The sequence below is a fragment of the Simochromis diagramma genome, unplaced genomic scaffold (assembly GCF_900408965.1).
Source record: "Simochromis diagramma unplaced genomic scaffold, fSimDia1.1 OVJJ01000387.1, whole genome shotgun sequence".
NCBI lineage: Eukaryota > Metazoa > Chordata > Actinopteri > Cichliformes > Cichlidae > Simochromis > Simochromis diagramma.
The window spans coordinates 3026773-3050384 of record NW_024387152.1 but is presented as its reverse complement, the minus strand read 5'-3'; the positions used below and the strand labels follow the sequence as shown (position 1 = coordinate 3050384).

At 42.1% G+C, this 23612-nt stretch overlaps 1 protein-coding gene across 3 annotated transcripts; it reads right to left on the bottom strand.

Annotated features, from left to right (window-relative positions):
- Window positions 1-528: 528 nt before the first annotated feature.
- cacnb3b (calcium channel, voltage-dependent, beta 3b) lies at window positions 529-22964 on the bottom strand. Of its 3 annotated transcripts, none has more exons than XM_040047958.1 (14): window positions 22689-22964; window positions 9420-9539; window positions 9049-9171; window positions 8807-8928; window positions 8549-8601; window positions 7968-7987; window positions 7719-7799; window positions 5747-5805; window positions 5415-5515; window positions 5090-5241; window positions 3990-4085; window positions 3719-3889; window positions 3576-3623; window positions 529-3502 (listed from the first exon to the last, which is right to left on the bottom strand). In XM_040047958.1, exons 1-13 carry the CDS (start codon window positions 22725-22727, stop codon window positions 3594-3596), a joined length of 1167 nt encoding a protein of 388 aa, XP_039903892.1. In that variant the 5' UTR covers window positions 22728-22964; the 3' UTR covers window positions 529-3502; window positions 3576-3593. The 3 variants fall into 3 exon arrangements, with proteins under 3 accessions (XP_039903892.1, XP_039903890.1, XP_039903891.1); XM_040047956.1 differs by lacking the exon at window positions 22689-22964 and adding an exon at window positions 14915-19256; XM_040047957.1 differs by lacking the exon at window positions 22689-22964 and adding an exon at window positions 14915-19256 and having other exon boundaries at window positions 3580-3623.
- Between the last annotated feature and the right edge of the window lie 648 nt (window positions 22965-23612).

Here is a 23612-nt window from a genome sequence, read left to right as displayed (position 1 = left end):
CCTCCCTAGTGACGCTTAATTGAATAATACAATAATATATTGCTTACATAGGAAACACAGGTCATAATGAACAAAACAAGTGGCTTATTAGTACTTATATAAATTATGTTAGTAGATTGTTTTTTCAGTGAATGATGCAAAAGTATGTGTGGGTCGATTATAGAGATCCGGAATATGTTGTTAAATTTGTTATGACCCCTCCCACCCCTTCTTAATATGCTAAACATGGGTGTCTCAGCCAAGGTACAACTAAGGGCAGAAACTTTCTTATATAGTAGAAGATTTCCACAAGATTTTTCTTCCTCACATTCATCTGCAATTAGTCCAGTAGTGTGGTTGGGCAGTGCTATGGGGTGGCTGGAGGACAGACTCACAACTTTAATTTCAGTTTTCTCTCAATTTTGTTTGATTGATGTCAAAATGGGAAACTGCATCTTGTTTGTTGCATAGATAGCTAGAATGCTACTTCTGCCCTCTGTTGGTGGTTTTGTGAATAGCTGATGAAAAGTCACATGGCACACACAAACGTTAATGAAATGTTTTTTTTTATTCACCTCCTCCTTCTCGTGTGCTATTGACAAAAGATGCACCCATTACACATCATCATCAGACACTGTTGGATATCATTTATCTTGCAGACTTGTCAGAAACGATGAGAAACGTTGACATCATCATTAGGCCAAACAGTTTTTTTCCTCTGTATTGGAGGTGGATACAGCATAACGTTTAGTATAAATAATAGTAGTGCAATTATACTCCGTCTTAACTGAGGAGATATTTTGATAGTCTCAGCTAGTGTCTCGTTGATGCTAAACTTTGTATTGCATACAGAATTTAGGCAAGTGAAACGCAATAGGAAATGATAATTGTAAAAAATTGTGCTTTGGAAAACCAAAGAAGTATAATTGACTTTTGTATAAATTTCTTGCAATAAAAATTAAGCAACAGGAGAAGCCGAGTAGGTTTTATCGAAAGAAGGTACTGTGCTCTCTGTGTTTCATCAAGTAGAAGTTATGTATCTCAAACCCGGCCCTTCAGAAATGAATCAGGGTGTTAGTGGAAGCAACCTTAATAGTGGTCCTATATAAGCTGTGCACCATTCTTTAAAAAAAGAAAGAAAGAGGATATTACATATAAACACATGCTTTCTGAGGCGCTGATTATAGAATTGTGTACTGGTTAAAACCTGTCAGCTTTTGCTGTTATTGTGCAATCTGCTAATAATAATAGTATCTGCATATTTAATATACAGTATTTACATTTAAGCCTTTATAATGCATATGTAAGTGGTTACATAGGTCGCGCAGATTTAGTCTGAAGAGTGAACGGCTCATGTGACGCTGATCTGAAAAAGCCCTTCTGATGAAACAGGAATACAATATATCATGCACATATATTCGATTATTTATATGTATGATATGTTAGCAGAATTCTGTTGCTTTAAATGACACAAGCAGTTGCATTAATGCGATTATTGAAGTGCTTACTGAGACGCATTCATTTTTGTGAGCAATGCAAGACATGAAATGGATGCAGAAAAGAGAACACTGGTGGTTGTACGCACATGAAATCTGACATGTTTTTGATTAAAGTCTATGCATATATATAATGTATATCCTGCTATGTGGGCAGAGAATAAGTAATAATGGTTATAAGACCTGGTACTAACGTAAATACATCACCAGAGGTCACCCTCATGTCCAATGATAATAAAATACTTTCCCAGGCTTGTTAGGAAGTAAACCTTTACAATCAGTTCATGTGCTCAGAGATCTTGTTCCTGTAGAGGAGATGAAGTCTTCTCAGTGGTGTAGTGTAGTGAGTGTCCACAGCTTCTTATTCCCAGAGCAACTTAATGCTGACGCTATATTGACAGAGAGTAACAGCAAAATATTGGACGTAAATAAATAAATGACCATGTTCCTGGCTGCGTAGCTTACGGTGATGCGCTTATTGTAATTTAGAGCTACAATCACCAAGCACCACGTTCAGAAGACACACTGAGGTAATATTTAACTGTTAATTGTCTACAGATGTTGTTGGAAATCATTAATCTTTCTCATTTCTAATATTTCCATTATTATTATTATTATTATTATTATTATCATCATTATTATTATTATTATTATTATCATCATTATTGGCTCATTGGTTCCAAAGTTTTACTTTCAAACCATCTTAATGAACATTTTGAAGTTAGTCCTAAGTCAGGAGCAGTTGTGGAATAGCTCATGTTAAACATGGGTTATCTGTGATCAATTATTTCTGGGAGGATAAAACAATTTTACGAACTATTTTTCTTTGGGGTAGAAAAATCATGTAAATACAGTAAAACTTTGTAAAGTGTAAGCATTTAGGATATTTAGATGTGATAACAGACCTTTTCGGGTTTTGCCTCCAATCATCTGCAAACCACAGTTATTATAAGTAATCCTTCCTAAGCCAGTGGACCAGCGTTTATACATTCATAGCTGTGACAAAGATGCATATAGACCGTCTGTGCATGTCTGTGCTTGTTATATACGTGTTCAGCATCACTGTTGTGTACAGATATGCAATCAGTGACACTGAGAGTGAGCTTACGAATTATAAACAGTAGTAACAACAGTTACAGTAAAAAGGTCAATAGAAAGAATAACATAAAACAGGAGCTGCAAGTAAGGGGAAGTAAGAGTCCTCTAACATAAGTGCCTCTCAACATGATGCCTCTGACATTGCATTTGTGCTGTAGAGAAAACATTTGGTTAAACATTTGGAATGACAACTCATCGAGAGCTGCAGAGATGGAAGACATACAAAGCTGATTTTCTGTCACCCTCTTTAAGTGGCGTGTATCAGACACAGACCCCCTGGAACCCTGTGTTGGGAGGGTGTATAGGTTTTACACTGGTAGCTTTGCTATGCTACAGGACTGTAGGCTAACTTCCTCTGAACTTTACAGGTGTGTGATGTAGCTACAGTGAGAGGCGAATCTGCCTGTGTGAGCAAACGTAGGCTGGCGCACCTTTGTCAGGTGGGAGACGTGACTTCAAATGTAAAAGCGGGGAGTGAGGTACAGGTTTAAGGTCACGGTGAGAGAAAAATATGAGAAAGGGGGCAGATAGTGAGTTGTAACTGCACTGCTACACTGTTTTTCTGAAATACCAGTGCACGTGGAGCTGTAGAAATTGGCCCTGAGTTGTCGCGTGGTAGTGGGAGCAGGGAGCTTTTGCCGAGGGGGCAGCAGTAAGGTGGAGGCTCCTTCTTCTGTTGCAGCATTGATCAAATCATTCTCCTCCTTCTTCTTGTTTTCCTGTTTTTTGTGTCTTCTCTCCTTCCAGCTCACCAGCCTCCTGCTCCTTCTCTCTCACATACTCTGCTTTTCCTCTTTTCTTTGGCCCAGGTGTGGCTGGAGAAGGTGGTGGCCAGGTTTGGAGAGACGAGGACTGCTGCTGCCCCCTGGTGGTGCCCTGGTCCCTGTGCGCTACGACTGTCTGACCCCAGCTGACAGCACAAGCTGCTCCTGCAGAGGTCGAAGGGGCAAATTTCAAGAGACGGTAACGATAGCAGATCCAGAAAAGTAAGTTTCATCTCACCTACATCTGAAGTAGTGCTCATTCTATCAACTCTTGAGTCTCAGAAAACTAGAATGGACACAGGAAGCAAAGGATATGTGATTAATAATGCATCTGAAAGTAGTAAATCAAGCACCACCTGAGGAGTTTCTTTTTCCTCTTACCTGTTGGCTGGAGTTAGCAGAAGGTGGAGTTATCACACTTTGGTCCAGTAAGGGATTCACTGGGGCAGAACAGGGGAGGTGCGTAGCACGCCAATAAATTTCCAGGTACTCTGCAAGGTGGTCACATGCATCTTCCAGCTGATTCTCATCCAGGATGACATCAAACATCTCCTGTTGATTCAGAAAATGATAAGAGAAAACTTATACAAAGTCCTTCAATGAAAACTTTTTAAACTTTTAAAATATCATTTAATTACATAACGTGACATACAGGTGGACACTGAGCGAGCTTGTCCCCCGCCATCATCTGGACATTGAGGTGTTTGCTTTGTGATTTCCCTCGAGATTTAATCAACCTCTGAAGAACCTGCCAGATGATTCAGACACACACACACAAAAAATGAACGAGCATGGTTTTAATTTAATATCATACAATTAATTTATCAGTTTTAACCGCATTAGACACACCCCTTACAGACAGAAATTGTTTAAATAATGCTCATGCGTACGTTCAGTAAGAAAGATCTGTAATCACTCATCTGCCTGCTTTCCTGTCTCCATGTCTACATCTTTTCCGTGCTGTCCGTCTCAATATTGACATCTTTACTCGAGTCCAATCATCTTCTCACCTGCCTTATTTGAGCCAATCAGCCTCCACTCTGTGTGGTTTAAATCTACGCTCTCTTTCATTCTCCCTTTCAGACTCTCATTTGTGCAACCCACTTCCTCCCCATCTCCCACTCAGAGTCACTCAGTGCTCTAAATCCTATCACTGCTGGGATTCTGTTCTGCCATTATGAGTCATCAAAGTCTCAATTCCTCTTCAATTCTTCCAAATGATTTCTCCTCATTGATTTGCCTCTTTCGAGCTCCTTCAAACAAATGTTAATCTGTACGGGGAGTGTACTATTTTAAAACCTTCCGAGTTGAACTTTCTAATTCTGTTATCATTTATCCATCCAATCATTTATCCATCCATCTTCTTCCTCTCATCCTATTCAGGTTTACAGGGAGGCTGGAGCCTATCTTAGCTACTATTGGGCGAGAGACAGGGTACAATTCACCAGCCTGTCACAGGGCCAACACAGAGAGAGAAACCATAGGAGTCATTTACAATAACCAATTAACCTAACTCTTAATTGCATGGACTGCTTTGGACTGCTGGAGGATGCTGGAGTACCTGGAGAGAACCATGTAACCATGTACATCATTTACCATCTAAAACAAGGCATTTTGTGTACGATCCCTCAGATGCTGGGAACCAGCAAATATTTAAATAATTAAAATAGTGCCACAGAGGTTTAATTAACCACTAGTTTGCTCAGAATCCAGAATATGACCAGAAAGGCAGCTTTGAGGATTGTACTCTACTTTAGGTGATGAGACTTTGACGTAGACAATGATGGGAGCCAGAGAGGTTTTGAGGAGTTGTGCCGGGTGATTGATGGTGTCTGCGTCCAGGACGACCAGCTGAAGAGACTTGGCCAGCTCGAAGATCCTCTCTATTTCACTCTGGACCTCAGCTGTGAATGGCAGAGAGTTGCATAAGCCACTTTTAACAGAGCTGCATCACTTATTTAAGTTTTCCTGTCATTGAAGACAGAAGGGGCATCTATTTTTAGCACCCATCTGTCCATCTTTATTGAGCAAAAAAAGATCAAAGACAAGTTTTTAAAAAATTTTTTCTAAATCTCACCCAGACTTGAGCGTGTGTTGGATCTCTCCATTATGGCTTTCTTGTTCAGCACTGAGCGCTTTGCCAATGACAGATCAGCGGTCACCCGGGTAATAGTGATCCTAAACAAGAAGCATCTTATCACATCACATCCACAACTGTTCCATTTCAAAGGAGGAGACGAGCTCGTGCTCCTTCTCGCTTGCAACTAAAAATAAATCATCGTCATCGTGTGTGCTTTCGAGCACGAAACGTGCAATGCAGAAACACACAAGCAGCTCGGCAGTTCAGACATAGCGTTACTGTACGCTGCTCTGCACCTGCAGAGAGTGACACAGACAGCCGTTACCCACCTGCCATCAAATCGGTGCTTTAGGAAGTCAAACAAAGCTTTCTGCATCATGTCTGTTACCTAGGAAACAGAAACAAGGAAGATAAGTGAGGGAAGTTGTGAGAGAGAAAGGGCTGTGAAATATGCATTCACTCATGCACACGTCTTGCTCTTTAGTATTTCTTGCATGTTTCACTGATTTTAGTGACACCTGACTTTAAGTGTCTGCACTAAATGAGGATTAATACAGCTGTCACACACTATAATGAAGCTGTAAACAGCTGGAAGGACAGTGATGGGATTTTTTAGCTTTAAGACCAATCAGTTACAGCTTTGTAAAGAGTCAGCACAGATAAAAATGAGCAGCATTACAGTCCTTCTTTTTTCAGTGTTAAATCACTTGGATGTCTGAGTGGCACAATGATGTTAGTGCACTGCCAGGATGAAGGGAAGCAGTCTATTTTCAAACAGTCCTGAAAAATGAATGGCCTTTGGAGTAGAGGATGAAGCTTCCACACTGAAACAGAGAGATGGGGAAAGAAGGCAAAGGAGTGGAAAGGAGGAGAGACAGTGCCGAAGAACCCTGATGAGTCGCCGAAAATAATTTGTACACAAGAGACGGAGCACAGAGAAAGAGAATGTGAGGGAATGAGAGAAAGAGGCAGCCTGGCATTCACCACTGGAGCATCCCCAAAGCACATTACCAGAGCAACGCATAAATATTTCAACACGCACACACACACACACACACACACACACACACACACACACACACACACACACACACACACACACACACACACACACACACACACACACAAAACAAACAGCTTGGCTCATAGCCTGCACCGCCACAGAGGAAAGAGCAAGGCAGGGAGAAAATGTTGAAGCACATGCCTCACATATTCATCCACCGAGTCATCGAAATTGATGCATTCTGACATTATTTCGTTTTGACTGCAGTGGGTTTTCATATGTCTCATCTGTGATGTGTGCATGTGTGTGTGTGCGTGTGTGTGTCCGTGTCTGTTCAGTATGGGAGTATAACACATGGTGTGGCTAATGCAAAGGGGCATACATGCAGTTCTGTAGCTCTCAGATGGATCTAAAGATGCCTACTGTGTGCCCTTTAATTTCATCAGGGTGGGACTGCGGCTTAGTAAAAGTGTTCATGGGATAATGGAAGCCAAACACCCCAGTTTTACTGGATCAGAAAATCCACACCTGATTAAACTCATGCTAGAAAGGGAATCCAGAAGAGAAAAAGAGCAGAAACTAGCTGGAAATAACTCAAACATCTAAATACGTTTAACATATATATAGTTACAGTAAATATTATTGCTTAATTTCCTGCTTAATTCCCTAATTTTTATTCTTTGTTAATAAAAGCAAAGTGAATGAAAGGCTTCAGATAATGGCTAATTCCCAGTTAGATTACTGCAACATTAAGTAATGCCTCAGAATAGCTTATTTGTCTTTTTCTGGAAAAGCGATATGGTACATTGCAGCTCTGTGGGCTGCACTTAGGCACACTGGTACTTTCAGCTAACTGCTTGTGTCAGCATACTAATGTGCTCATAATAACAATGCGAGTTTACTAATTATACACATTTTACAGCAGAGGCTACTATGGGACATCATAATGTTTGCAGCTAAAAAGTGGGATTTTGACCTGCCAATGACTCATCATGAGCAGCATGAATCTCAAATTTCATAAATGTTCACACTAGAGACAAAGTTAAAGGATGGCCAAACTATTGCTGAAATTTGTCGTTTTTGCTTTGCATCAATTTGTCAGATAGCTATTGCAATATTTTCTGACTGGACCAAAATGCAACTGTGATCAAATGTGTTGTCCATAATAAAAATACATAAAAAACTATCTCTAAAAATACATTTAATATTTAAATCAAATTAATTTACATGCATCAAAACACAAGATTAAACAGAACCAGGCCCAAATAACTGAAGAACAGTACTGATGGCTGACTCACCTCGTAGCCTTTCAACGAAGGACCCACCAGGACCACCGGCCGCATTGAAGGGACCACATCATATGGGGGGACATGTTCAGTCTGCACAGGCAACAAGCAGACAGTGTGGAAGTCATGAAAATTAAGATATGTGGAAGTTACAGTAATACACGATCACAGAGATAGATTTTAAAGTTATAAAAATTTAATAAAAACATTTAAATTCAATAATCGGAGCAGAGTGATACACAGATGAATACCCCAACATACCTGTTTCTGCTTCTGTTTGGCTTTGAAAACAAACAGAATGAACATTGAGCAAAGAGGCGAAAAGCTAAGTGGGTTCTTGCAATTAGTGATGAGCAGGGGCGTGTCCAGTGTTTGTGAAAGTGGAGTGGAGGGGCTTATGATTCCACTTAGCAAAATTGCAAGTTACTAACTGGGCTAACAAGAGTAAAACATTTTTAAACTATACAGACTAAACAGAAATGAGTAACCCCACTCTGGAAATAAACTGAAAATAATAAAACAATTAAAAAAAAAAGAACAATAACAATCTGGGCTTTTTTTTTTTTTTGCATTCACTCGAGTTTTTCTTCACAATCGCACAGTTTTGTTAACTGTGTGTTATTCAGGAAGCTCTGATCCAAATTCAGCAGTGATCAAATAACTTTTGAACTTCAGTTTGATTTAAAGTAAAACTCTATAGTAAAAAGATTTTTGTAAACACGTGTTTTCCCCGAAGGTAACATTTTTGCCCAGAAATAGTCGCTGTACGCAAATCTGACTCAGTAGCAGCTTGAAGGCCTGACAGACAGACATGACAGCAGGACTCCTTCAGTCTCTCTCACCTGCAGATGGAGGGGTGGACCTCCAGCCTCCGGATGACGCGTTCCCTCCTTTCCTGTGGAGCAACATAATGCAAAGCTTCATTATGCGTGGATCCCCTAAGGAGGCAATTTAGAAAGAAGGACCTCCAAACCACAGCAACATATGAGCAGAAGTAATAAAATAACTTTACAAAGAGTGTGCTGCAGAGGAAGCTGCTAAAATTAGGACAACAGCGTCAGAAAAACAGAGAGGTCTCTCAGAGCTGCGTAATCTCTGACCTAGCTGCTGCTTTCTGCTCTTGCTTTATCCTCATGGCCTCAAGTTTGACTGGACTGGGGATGAAAGTGATGTCTGCCCCTTCCTTCACCAGCCGACCAATCCACCAGTCATTGTTGTATTTCTGTGTAACAGTGAAAGACACCTCTCATGATGCAAGATGCGTTAACATTAATCAGAGTAAATATTTATTGTTACTTTATTTGTAAACCATGTACAAATGCAGAATTGTAATGGCTCTCACCTCTTTTATGTGCAGAAAGTCTTTGGTTTCAAAGTTAATTGCAGCACCTTGGACTGGACAATCTTCATCAAGGGCCCCACAGTAACTCACATTGGTTCTCACTGCAAATGCTACTGATTTAGCCTGTGGACGACAAACCCCCCCAAAACAAATAAGATCTATGGCAATATATCGAATGACCTTTTCTTTAATATTCAGCAAAATGTGTATCTGAAGATTAGTTTTAGTTCTGTAGACCCTTACACGCATAAAGACTAAAGTGGTCGACTGGAACGCAAGCTTTCAGCATGACTCAGGACTTTATTGCTGTACCTGTGGAGGTAGAGGTGATTTTAAAGCCAATAATTGACCTTTGACCTTGAGGCTCTCACCTTGGCTCTCTCCAGCTGCAGCTGAGCCTGGCGCTCGGCTTCACGCCGAGACGCCTCCTGGTCCTCCTCCAGGGACAGGTCGGAATCAGAGGGTCGACTAGTGTAGGAATCGGCTGAACCCTGAGTGAACGAGGAAAGGAAGGAAAGTCTTAAAGCAGGTGGAGAAGACATAAATCAGCCCAATAAGGTACCTGGAAGCAGCTGTTCAGAATTCCTCACGGCATAGAAAACACAGACTTAGCTCATATGTTGCGGATTCAGCTACAGATAGATCATCATCTACGCATTGACCTCCGTACTTCCCTTTTCTTTCCTTCCTATTCACCTGTTTCTGCACCTGGGTTTCTTCTTCTGCAGCTTTCCAAAGCATGTCACCCAGGGGAATATGAACACGAGTTCTGCAACACTAACAAGCAACACGACCTTGCTGTCTATTTATTCACTCAGACTGGCACACCATGCATTGGCAAAAGTCCAATTTTCAACCAAGCATTTTGATAACACATGCTGCAATATCCAGATTTATATCCAATGTCTGGATATGATTTATAATGAAACAAAAACAACAACAACAACAACAACATAGGACTATTACCACTGGTACTGCTTTACAATTTAAAATCATACTGACAGTACTGTATAAAGTCTTGAATACAACACAGCTTTTTCAACACAGAAATAGAAACCAGGAGAATAAACCAGCTGTACTCCACAGAACCATCCAAGGTATACGCTCAGAGGCAGGGGAACAATATGAGAACCACACCAGCAAACCTGGAGATGGAGCAATACTGGAAGAGCATATGGGAGAAGGACGCAACCCACAATGTCAATGCTCAGTGGCTAGTGGATCTAAAGTGGCAGCACAAATGAACAGACTGCTAATGGATGAAACACACCCAGAATTGTTAACTGAAAGCCAGACAGTCCTGATCTCCAAGGACCCCCAGAAGGGAGCGGTCCCATCCAACTACCAGCCAATAAGCTGCCTTAGTACCACTTGAAAGCTCTTGTCAGGCATCATAGTGGCTAAGATGAACAGGCACGTGGGTCAATACATGAGCAGGGGCACAGAAATGAATTGGCAGGAATAACAGAGGAACGAAACACAAGCTCTTGGTAGATAAAGCAGTCGCCCAAGACTGCAAGACCAGACTGACCAACCTGTGCAGTGCCCAGATTGATTACAAGAAAGCCTGTGACTCGAAGCCCCGCACATGGATCCTGGAATGCCTAGAATTGTACAAGATCAACAGGACCTGTAGAGCCTTCATCAGGAACTCAATGGGGATGTGCCAACAACACTAGATGCCAATTTCAAGCCCATAGCACAAGTCACCATCAAGTGTGGGACCTATTAAGGAGATGCTATGTCCCCACAGCTGTTCTGCATAGGCCTGAACCCCCTCAGTGAGATCATCAACAAAACTGGCTGCGGATACAACTATGGAACGGAGAAATCGTCAGCCACCTCCTGTACATGGATGACATCAAGCTGTATGACAAGAGTGAACGAGACATCGATTCACTGATCCACACCACCACGATATACAGCAATGACATCGGAATGTCGTTCAGGCTGGAGAAGTGTAGTCGGATGGTAACAAAGAGAGGGAAGGTAGTCAGAACTGAGGGGATCAAGCTACCAGAAGGAAATATTGCAGACACTGAGGACAGCTACAAGTATCTGGGCATCCCACAGGCATCCCACACGAAGAGGCTGCTAGGAAAGCTGCAACCACTAAGTATCTGCAGAGGGTCAGGCAAGTCCTGAGAATCAGCTGAACGGTAGAACAAAATCTGGGTTATCAACACCTACGCCCTGCCTGTGATCAGGTACCCTGCTGCTGTTATAATAAGCAGGAAATAGAAGCCAGTGACATCAAGACGAGAAAGCTCCTAAACATGCATGGAGGGTTTTACCCCAAGTCCAGCACCCTGAGACTGTATGCTAAGCGGAACGAAGGAGGCCGGGGACTGGTGAGTGTCAGCACCACAGTTCAGGATAAGGCAGCAAACATCCACAAATACATCAGGAAGATGTGCTCAGTGAATATCTCAGGGAGCAGAAATGCACCAAAGAGGAGCAAGAGGAGGAACCATCATGGAAGGACAGGCCCCTGCACGGTATGTACCACCAGCAGATAAAGGAAGTGACTGACATCCAGAAATCCTACCAGTGGCTGAACAAAGCTGGACTGAAAGACAGCACAGAAGCACTAATCATGGCAGCACAGGAACAAGCTCTGAGCACAAGATCCAGAGGCTGGGGTCTATCACACCAGGCTGTGTAAAGATGCCTCCTGAGATAATCCAGCACATAACAGCAGGATGTAAGATGCTAGCAGGCAGGGCATACATGGAACACCATAACCAAGTGGCCGACATAGTGTACAGAAACATCTGCGCCGAATATGGCCTGGAAGTCCCTAGGTCAAAATGGGAGACGCCCACTAGGGTTGTGGAGAATAGCCGAGCTAAGATCCTGTGGGACTTCCAGACACAGACGGACAAAATGGTGGTGGCTAACCAACAAGCAGTGGAAGACAGCCATAGTGATAGACGTAGCAATACCAAATGACATCAACATCAGGAAGAAGAAACACGAGAATCTAGAGAAGTACCAAGGGCTCAGAGAAGAGCTTGAGAAGATGTGGAGGGTGAAGGTAACAGTGGTCCTACTGGTAATCGGAGCAATTTGTGCAGTGACCCCCCCAAGCTAGGTAAGTGGCTCCAGCAGATCCCAAGAACAACATCTGAGATCTCTGTTCAGAAGAGCGCAGTTCTAGCAAACTGCAAACGGCAACTGTGCAGGACCCTCAAGCTTCCAAGCCTCTAGTAGAGGACCCAAGCTTGAAGGATAGATCGCAGGGGAGATAGGGGAATTTTTATGTATATGTATTTTAAAAAGTGCTTAAATGTCAGTCAATCATTTCTCAAGAACATCAATTCTTGAAATGCCACAGTTTAATCATTAAAAATGAATTAGTAAATCCAGCACAGACAGATACAGATGTAAATAAAACTCAGAATGCTCACTCCATAAACTCCACACTCATCCTTTCACTCCAAGCCTGCTCTTCCTGGTGGCTGCAGTCCCAGCTGGATGTAAGGCTGGAAGACTCCTCACATACCAAACAGGAGTATCCACATAAGACACCTAAATATAGCTCCAGAACAACGTCATCCTTCATTTACCTTTTGTCTCCCACCTGCCTCATCCCTCTTTCCACCTCTGTCCCCCCTCACCCAGCCCAGAAAAAAACAAACAGAAAAATATTTTAGCTGAATCCAGCACAGAGTTTTGTGGATATCATTTGAATATCAAAGCCTGCCAGAAGCAGAACAGAATCTGAAGCGTCTGCCAGCGCAAGAAACAAAACCTAATTAAAGTCCATAAAGTTCTACAGATAGAACGGGAGGATATTTATTCTAAAGTTCAGAGTCTCATTAGCACACAGTGCACACACACACACACACACACACACACACACACACACACACACACACACACACACACACACACACACACACACACACACTAACTGTACTGTTGTTGTCTAATTTAACTGCTTTGATTTGCTGAAGAAGGGCTCCACAACAGTCATTTTCTCTTTGTCACTGTCCAGATCTTTGCATAGACATAATATCAGCTGTCTGCTGTCCAGGTATTTTCTTTTGCGTCACACAAACCTTGTAAAAATATACATGGCAGAAGTTGAGAATCTCACATTAAACCTATCTTTTAATAGTATGGGGAGCCTCTGGGGTGTTTTTGCTTCTGTCTTTCTAACTACTTCTCATTCTCTTTCTTCCTCAGTGCCTTCCAACTATTCATATGTACCCAATTAGTATGTAGAGAATCGTCTACACAGCCTCAAAGGCAAGTGTGATACATCCCATGGTGCAGTGCCAATAAAAGCCAGTCACAGAAGAATTTCACAGACTTTTGCCTCTATTGCAATTCTGTCAGTGAAGAAATAAGAAAGCTGGAACTTTGGAAATAAGCTTTTGCCAGCCATTATGGGAACAGATGCTGATATGCATGTACCAATTCCAACTCATCAGTATGGGTAAGCATATTAAAGGGCATGAGTAAAAAAAAAAAAACCTTTACATTTTAAGCTTTAGTGTCAATGTGACAGCATAATGGCTTTGTTGCTTCAAAGCTGGATGCTAGTTTAATGTCCAGTGTACAGACTTACACCTGGATTACAGTCCTTCTGCTCCTAATACTCTAGATAGGTTAAATGCAGATAATGAATCTTGATCCTAATTTTTAAATAAACTGTTAAGTGATCTAATGTATGACACAGCCATGGTTGTAATCCCTCATATTTATGCATCCTTCAATCCATATTTCTAACAAACCGAATATATTGCAAGATCAGAAAAAAAAAATCATGAATATATTTCACTACTTATTCCAGTCTCTGACAAACTCTGTCTCACTGTAAAAAAACAAATAAATAAATAAATCCTTGTTCTGATTGCACAAAAATAGGACCAAGAGTGGAATCTAACACAATCACAGACACACTGGTCAGTCTCAGTGTTGAAACAGCTTTACTGTACCGTGCAAACTCACACCTCACTCTGTTTGACTGACCGGACCCTTAAAAAGACAGACCTGCTCACAGTGCAGCTGACAGTTATGGGCAAAGAGGGTGTGGAGAGAAATCCCCCAGATGTTACGGACTGGAACGTGTGATAATGACACAGCAGCAGTTGTAGATTCCTGCCAGCAGAGGGAAGCATGCACATGACAAAACAAGTTTCCTTGCTCATGAACCAGCTGTTAGAGCCATGGTTTGCTCTTTTTATACTTAGCCATCATGCCTGAAGTAGATGAACAATATTATGGCAGTCTGTGCAAAATAAGATACATATTTATGCAGATGTATAAATACACATTATTCCATTAATTGTTCAGTACATATCAAAGTACTGTTATGTCTTTTATTCCAGAAATTATACCTCAGTCTTTTATTTTTGAATTCCACAGTGAAGTGTTGAAGCTGCTGCTGCATTTTTACAATAATGTCATGAAACATTATTGTAGACAACAGGGAAAACAGACCCACAAACGGGTCTGGGGTATACTATTTATTGGTATGGATGACCTTATAAACAGACAAGCCATAAATAAATGGGTCATGAGTCATATTATTCATCAGACAGGCCACCCACTGAACTACTAGTTAAAAGCACCGCTGCAAAGTAATGGAGTTGAGATAGCCTGTGTGTTTTCAGTTCAGTGTGTGTGAAGAAGAAAAGAGGGAGGGAGGGACGAGAGGACAAGTAGGGGCTATGCTGGAAAAGTGAATGAAGTGAACAGACTTCTGCTGAGAAAAGAGTGAGAGGGTTGGGGAGAAGAAGAAGAGGGAAAAAAGCAGAATGAAGACGCCTCTGAGCAGAGCGATGGAGGACTCGTAGATGAAGAGGCTGGAATCGCATGCAGAGTGGTTAAATAAGGGGGAGGGTTAACAGCGTACCTTGTTGCAGATGAGTCCTGTAGCGCTCGAGTCGGAGGCAGACATGATGCTCCTGCCAGCGCTTTCTTCCCCCCATTGCAATGAAAAAGCGGAACCCTCCTCCCCTCAGCCCGTGGTAACAGTGGGGAGAGAGGGAGGTGCGCGCTGCCTAAGTGCTTCACAACCACTGCTGCGCTGCCTCAACAGTCATTTCCTATACAAAATTGATGCCCTGACTGCAGCACTGTTGTGTACACGCCCGCATGCTGGTATTGTATAGTTTCTTGCTTTAGCTGCAAGTCAGACTTCATGTAATAAATTTAAAAAAATAAATAAAGATCTTTTCTCTGCTCAGCTTTGCTCTCCCTTGGGTTGCCCTTCTCTGCCACAAATCTCATGCAGCCCTCTCCAGCATCATATTCACAACCCTTTCAGGTTTTTCCATACCTCCCTCTTATGTAAGTTCAGGTATTAAGAGATCCTGAAAAAGATACACATATATCTATATAAAATCAACAACTACATTGCTGGAGTGGTGTTTACTCTCACTGTGCAGTGTATAATTTTTTACTGGGCACAGGGAGAACTTCTAAAAATAAAGCAGAACAAAGGATAAGCTTGTAAGCCTCGATAAGTAAAAATAACAATGGCTGAGCAAAGGAAAGCTTAAAAATAGTCTCTGATTGTCATTCCTCTGCCAATTGGTATCTTCCCTTATTGCACAGGAAAAGCAAAATGAATAAAACTCAGAAATGCAGAGGATGTAAAGCCGTTGATGAAAGAGAGGCGAACATGTGAATGCAGAAACAGGAAGAGAAGGCGAGAGGGGCGAGTAGGGTAGGGCTTGCCTGCTTGCCCTGCCCTGCACCATCCTCCTGACAGGAAGGTGATGCATGAGTCTACAAAACAGAATTGCATCGGTGAGTCAGCAAGCAGCCATCTAGAGTCCTTCAGATGTCTTAATAAGCCAGAAAGAGACGTCTCCGTTGCAGAAGAAAGTCTCGTTCCTGGCGAGCCAGGCCTGGATGCCTGCTCTATACGTTGCCCCAGGCACTGAAGACCCTGATTTGGGGTCCATTGTGCTGGCAGCATGCATGCTCTCTCACCCTCACTGAACTTTCGCTGCTTAAGAATGAAGAAAGTGCACTCTGCCAAGGCTTTTAGGAAAAAAATGCCCTGGGGCTATATTTCTGTGTGGCTTTTTACAAGCAGGGAAGCATATACCATATTAACACACACACACGCACACACATAGAGACACACACATTATTAAAGTTATTGCAATAACTCTCCGATCCCTCAGCAGAGAAGATATGGTAGCTATATTTCCATCATTAGGGCTGTGGGTAAAACAGCCTCTGAGTAATGGCACCATACAATCATAAAGGGAGAGAGAGTTAGAAGGAATGAAAAAGAGGGCTAGAAACAAGCAAAGGCTAATATGAACTACATCGCAACAGAAAGAGAACTTAAACATGCGAGTTTTCAATACATTTTTAATGTCAAATCATTAGTCTGCTTTGCTACTGTTGATTCTTAGAGCTCTATATTTTCAAGCGAAATGGGTGGAGGTAGATTAAGAGAAAAAGATGACAGGAAATTGTGGGAGAAATGAAAAAAATACAGAGATTTTTGAAGGAAACAGGCAGAGAAGAACACAGTCAGACTAGAACAGGGAGACAAGATTAAGAGAATATGTCTCTTTTTTTGTTATTAATTTGCTGTTCAGGTGCTCTAAATATAGCTCTCCTCTCCTCACACTCCTCCCAACAGTGACTGGGCCTGGCAGCGGTGGGGAGATAGCCGAGGGCTGTTTAAGTTAAAGTTCAGTGAGTTTTGATGAATTCCTTAAAGAAAGAGTAAAGCAGATTTGAGAATGGCTCAGCTACATTCACTGAAGCCAGACAGACAATCTGAATATGAATGAGCCAATATGGGAAACAAGAGCAGGGATCTGTATAACTGTGCATGCACATGTGCGCTGTCTCTGCAGTAAAGGTGGGTTTATCTATATTGTATCTATTTTTAATATTGTGGTGCAGTTGTACCTTATAATAGCAATTTTGTTCAGATTTTACACAAGCCAATGAAGACAAAAAAATGAAATTCATTTAGAGAAAGACAGAAACTCAAAGTGTACATTTTTAAGTAATTTTATATTTGTATATATGGTTTGTTTATCTTGAAGCAGGTGTCAAAAAATATAATAATATGGTTTTGGTAGTGAAATTCTTTGAGGGCGTAGTGTGACGGTTCACACATTTCGCCTGACAAGTAAAAAATCCTCTGTTAAGTCCTGGAAGGAGACACAAATCCTTTGGATCCCTTTTATCAGGAAGGGCACTCAGTGTAAAAGTCTGCGTAATCAAATATGCGGAGCTACCTGCTGTGGTGACCCCATTGTGAATAAAGAAGCACTGAAAGTAGTTTTATCAGTGGCATCCAAGTATCCAAGTACTGAATCCAAAAAAGGCAAAAAAACAGAACCCACAGTTAAATATTAGATTTTAAACCAGCTCAGTTTTTGAGCACAAGCAGATCTTTATTTGATACTCTCGCACGCCGTTACTTTCTATGATTATCTGTCTCTCTTTTTTCCAACCATACTCTTGTTCTGTAAACAATGTGAGAAGCCCTGTGCCATCTGGGCTTTAAAAAAACAGCTCCAGATCTTAACGACAAATATGGAGATTAACATGCTGGAACTCTGCAGTCAACCGCTCATCTTTCTGGCCTTGTAACTCATGAAAAGGCACCTTACTTTCTGTGAGAAGTGTTAGCTGAGGCAGCAGTACAGGGAAAGGTGGATCATTCAGAGCCAGAGAGAAATGCAACCAGAGTAGGGCAGAGTGGATCAATATGAGAGGCACACAGATTGATACTCCATACTGTCCTTTGCAGCTCCACCCTCCTCCTGCTCTAATGTTACCCCAGAATACTTTATCCCAGTCTTTAATGAGCCTCTGGAAAACCCTGCAGCCTATGAGGACACACTGATAAACAGCTGTTCTCTCAACACCAACTCCACTCTTTAAGGAGACCTAAGGAGTGAATACACCTTGCATTTGTCAGCTGCACAGATAAGTGCTGCGAATACAACACTGACGATGTAAATATGTGACTAGTTATGGATGGGTTGTCAGTGACGCTGGCATACAGTAGAAGAAGACGCAGCGAGCGTAGCCAGGAATATCTTTCATCCATGCTGACAACTTGGCCTTGCCGGCTACACTGTGCATCGTTAGACTTTCATCCCCCCGGGGATCCCTCAACCTGACTTCACCAAACTGCTTCAAAGCGCAGAGAGGCTGGAGCTAACCCACATAAAGCTGTGTACCGACGGTGCAGTGCAGAATTAAACAGAACTGCATCCTTCATTAAGTCAGATGTGTTTGTTAAAAGATGACCTGATTTAGGCTTTAGATCTGAGTTGGGCCTAATTGGTGTGTCTTGTTTAGTGCACCGAGCTAACTGGGGGGGATTTCAGACTTATCAATATGTAATGGTGGCCTACATACTCACGCAATCCAGCTTTACATCGAAAAAAAGTGTTTTCGCTCACGTTTAAGTCTCAAAACTATTCAGTGACTACACGGTGTAGGCGAGGAAAGATGTCAGTTAACAAAAGCGAATTAGATAGATACAGATGGATTTTCTAGATTAAACCAGTCCTATGGATACATGAAAGCACATTGTAGGCTATTGTCTTTTCTTTTATCAAGATAACAATGAGAACACCGGTGCACAGATTCTGGAGAGGACCTTAAAGAAGCTGGAACTGGAACCTTTGTGGTCCTCTCAACATTGCTGGTTCATCAAATTTAATCAAGGCTTTGCACACTGATGCACCAGCACACACACACACATATATACGTGCACGCACAAACACACACAAAGCACTTGGCTCCTCGCGGGACAGGCTTTTAGTGCTCTGTCTCATGCAGTATTTAATTGACCCCACACAGGAAGCCTAGCGGTCCCAAATGCACTCCTTCCCCCCACCAGCAGAGAAAGAAACGCTTGCGAGCATGCCCACAGCTTCCCACCATTGCTCCTCTTTCACACAACTGCACTAAATGCCATTTTCTGCTTTAGTGCAACATTTCCAGTGAAATGTGAGTGCTGAGGGTGAGGAATCTGGATATCCATCAGATCTGTTCACAGCGGTCAAATGGAGATCAAAATTCAGTCTTCCCCCACTTTAACAACTGCAAACAACTCCACTCTTCAAACTTTCAATCAAAATTTAATGAGGAAAGATTTTTCCATTCTCTTCAAAGTCAGCCAAAATCTTTTATCATCTGAAAATCAGACCTGCTGTGAGGTCTGAGCAATTTGAGGCAAGGAATTTTGATGTAGAAGAGATAGCGCCATACTTACTCAGATAGAGGTAGGAGAGCAACACTCCCCGTCTCTCTTGCTTGCTCTCTCTGTGCTAGGCAGTCATGGTGTGCTCTCTCTCTTGTGTAACACTGAAGTGTACTGTAGCGTGCTTGTAAGCAGACTATCCCTCTCTCTTTCTTTACAGCCCCCCTCCTCTCCTATTCTCCACCACTCAGTACACAACCCTTCTCTACGTCAGTGAGGCTCTCTATGCTCCACATAGCATCCTCTCTCCTCCTCCTTAGTCTACCCTTCATCTCTACCTTGCCTGTCCGATGGGACTTTGTACCAAAAGCGCATGCTGGGTTCTTTCAGAACTCCACCATGATGCTTAAGGTGACTATGTGATGCAGCATCGGGTGGCACTGAGTCTTAAAGCAACAACCAAGGTAAACATGACTGGGATCCCTAGACACTTCAGAAGCACTCGAAGGGAAAAGCTGGAGTCATATTTAATTATACCATATCTGATTTTCTTGTAATTTTCACAAGTTTTTAACAAAAATACCATTGCCAGAATTATTTGGGCAAAAACCAATTTACGCTTGTACATAGTCGATGAGCAAGTAATTCCAAAATTAAGTGTTGTTGTGAAGTTCTTCCAAGATATCTGGTGATCACTGCCAAATTTGTATCAGTAGAGTTGTGATGAAAACTGATGACATAAATATGCACCATGTGTTGTAACTACATCCTTCTGTACGTTTTCTGATCTGCTTATCCAGCTATCCCACCTATCACAGGGCACAAGTGGGATACACCCCAAGCAGACATCTTTAAAATCACATATTAGCCCAACAAGCAGAACCTTCTTGCAGGGCTAACTGTATAGAGCACAGAGACAAAACCTCCAAGGGGGAAAAAAATCAAGCATTTCTACAGTCCTGTCACATTTTTCAGCCGCTCTGGATTTCAACATCTCAAAAGCTAAAAGTTTAAAGAAGGGAGAAAGTCTGATGGTGATGAGAGGGATATGGGGGGCGATGTTCGACATGTGGAGGCATCCCCGGTGTAGCCTGTGGTTCGCAGAGTGTGTTTTGCAGACGTCATGGATGGCTGTACTCTGACAGCTGCTCGGCTGGTGAGTGTGTGTGTTTTATGGGATGTGGGAGGTCTGCACAAACCAGGTTCATTCATTTGTGCTCACCACACCTTGCACCTTGCATCTATGCAAAAAAGCAGCAGATATGTAAAAGCCAAGTAGTCTCACACATGAAGGAGGACCATGGTTGGCTAGACAATCTCCAACAAGACTGAGATTCATAATTCATAGGTTAGGTTGCAGAAAATAGTGAAACAGGAGGAGGAAAAGAAACAGAAGAGGGACACAGAGGAGGCATCCATTTTCATTCTGGTGAATAAAAATATGAATGAATGAATGAAGGTTTGGAAGTTAAACAAAGGGAGAAAAGGAGGAGAGAAAGAGAGGAGCTTTAGGAGCTGCACCCAAGCATTGAGTGCAGATGTCTGTCAGTCTGTCCCATATGAAGCGCCTCTGTGGGCAGAGCTGCTGCTGGTGCATTATGGATGAGGAGCTATTTTAAGGCACTGGGGATGCTGCATTTTGATTTTTGAGTGGAGGGAAGATGACTCCTTGCTGCCAAATCCTTTCATGAGGTTTATACAGTACTTGATGGGTTCAGACAAGCAGGTACAGAATGTGTTCCAGCACACCAAGAGGAGGGAGGAGGTAAACAGACTGGAATGTTATTGAAGTGAGCGAGAGTGTCACCACGCAGTGCTTCACACAGACAGTGTACTTCTTGCAGTGGCGAGCTGCGCACATGTACCTTACATAATCTCCGGTGAGGCTGTTCACTGAGAAGTTAACAAGCAGTGCACTGAGAAGTTGGTTCAAAGTGGTTCAGATATAATCACGAAAAAAAAAGTTTAAAAAGAAGAAAAAAAGAAGAGGGATTTCAGAAGTTTACTGTGATACTCATAATGTAAACCACAGATGTGCATGCAGCTACAGTTTGTTTTTTGTAACCTCTAGTACTTCACTCTCAAATGAACATTTGAAAGAGCCATATTCCAAATAGAAGTTTTCTCTATACAAGAGAAAAGGTAAAAACGCTGTAAGCTGCTTTTTTTTTTTCAAATAGAAAAAAACAGAATCAATATCTAAGACCTGATTTTGCATTGAGTGCTGAACATTTTGCATAGTATATGTAGTTTTTGGGATTAGTGCCAAAAAGTCCTCAGCATGATGACAGAGAGACTTTTAGCACTTCATCGTACTGCAGACGGACTGAGCGGACCTCCAGTAGTTTGCTTCCAGACACACAATGAAGCAGATGATGGACCTTTCCCAGCCAGCTGGCTGACAGTATGGTCAGAATTATGTATCCTGACTTTTCAGTCACCTTTAAGTCCAGACCGCCTGGGTGAGATTTCCTAATATCGTTTGGTGAATCATCTCACTAGTAAGCTGCAGGTATATATTGATCTGTCTTTGTGAAATGCAACCTCCAGGAAAGAAGAGCTTTCAGAGCACCATGGTAACCTTTGATTAAATTAGGAATAAAACATCACAAAATGAAACAACCTAAATAAGTGCAGATTGCTGCAGATGCAACATTATTACATTGATAATTTAGCAGAAATCTGATTTTTGTGTTTTCTATAAAGCACCTAAAGCAGATTAGGTTATCAACAGAGAATCATTTCATTTGTATCTATTAACATTGTGACTAATTCAGGCTTTGCAATATTATCTGCAGAAGTAACTTCGCCTGTGTTTCTCTCCCTCAACATGAAACACGTTACTTAGTAAATAAAATACTGATAGCCATCATATTCGGCCTTAGCGTTGTCACTCTGATTTAGGCACTGCATTACATCACATCCTCTGATGAATGACTGGAGTCCTCTCACATTATAAACAAGCATGAAGAATTTAAAGGAGGCAAAGACACAGCCACACAGTTTAACTGATCGTTAATTACCACACTCATTCACAAATGCATGACACCGGTTATGATCTAAATTGCTTTTGTTTTTCCTGCAGTATTAAAACAGTTATTACCTCATTTTCCATAAAGTGGGACTATAAACACACACACGCAGTTCATCTGTTGCGCCAGCTGACCAGTTTTGTTGTTTTGTGTGAAATGACTATCACGAACATTTCAAAGCTCATCTGTCCCTAATTCCAGCTGGCAGACAGTGCCATGCACGTCAAAGCTTTTCCACTCCAAACGGAAAGATTCCCAGCGTGGTCAGCGTGTCTAATTTAATTATCAGCATCCCAGAAAGGACCTGCTACTACTACCTTCTGCATGGTACTGTAAATGCACTGCACGCAGGTTGGTTTCAAACTCCTTCCAGCACAAAAAACAGTCCAGATTTTCCTCAGTTACCTCGACAACATAAAGGTAAAGAAAAGAAGAGGGAAAAACTGAAAGCCCACCTCGTTCAGCAGAAAGACGCTTGAATTGGTCAGGGACATCCGCAGATAACAGCAGTCTCGGTCACCACAGCCCAACTTGGGTGAAAAAGCCACAAGGCATCAAGTAAAGGCAGAGCACCGCGCCTCGTCGAAACATTTCCACAGCCCGAGAAAACTCAGCTGTAATAACGCTTCATTTGGATGCGATGCTCCCACGGCATCTGCGCTGTAAAATCTCTAGTTTCTGGATTCACGGCATGATCAATGACTGTACACAAAGCCACGCGCACGGACACACGGCTGGATAGATTACAGCTTTCGTAATAAATTATGCAAGACCTGCACTTTTCGCACAGCCCGGTCCCCCTGGATTTCTGCGGCTTCATGTTGGATTTCTATTTTGGAATTTCTGAATATATGACGAACATTTTTTAGTAATTCTCATAAATTCATCCAATAATGTTTCTATCTCTAATACCGAACTGTTCCCCTTTCCGTATGCGACTCAATTTGTTTTTGGCCCAGTTATTTAAAAATGTTTACGAAGCAAGTGTTGCCCCTCAAGCTCTTAAGCTCAGGGTTCATGCAGGATTCCTTGCTTAGCATGAAATTGGTGTAATGGGCTCATTAGAGCGACACGTGAAGGAGAAAGTGTCTGTAATCTGTGCTGTTACACATGGACTAAGCATATTAATTTACTTCATTATCACAGTCCCAGAAGTCCCATTACTTCTGTTTGCTGTTCAGATTCAAAGAGCTTTGTTTGACTGGGATGCTGTTTTAGACGTTTTGCATTCACTATCTGAAGATGTCCAGGCAGGGAGGGTTGGATGAAGGTCTTCTCGGTTTTCACTGATCCAGCACTTTGCCCACCAGCCCCCACCACTTCACATCCTGCAGACGCCTTCCATTTACACCGTGCCAATCAACCAGGTAGCTTAAACT

Coding starts and splice junctions, on each gene's coding strand:
- cacnb3b (XM_040047956.1), bottom strand. CDS start 14,959: ATGTCTGCCTCCGACTCGAGCGCTACAGGACTCATCTGCAACAAG. Junction 9,172..9,419: donor TGCAGCTGGAGAGAGCCAAG/GTGAGAGCCTCA, acceptor TGTCGTCCACAG/GCTAAATCAGTAGCATTTGC. Junction 8,929..9,048: donor ACTTTCTGCACATAAAAGAG/GTGAGAGCCATT, acceptor ACTGTTACACAG/AAATACAACAATGACTGGTG.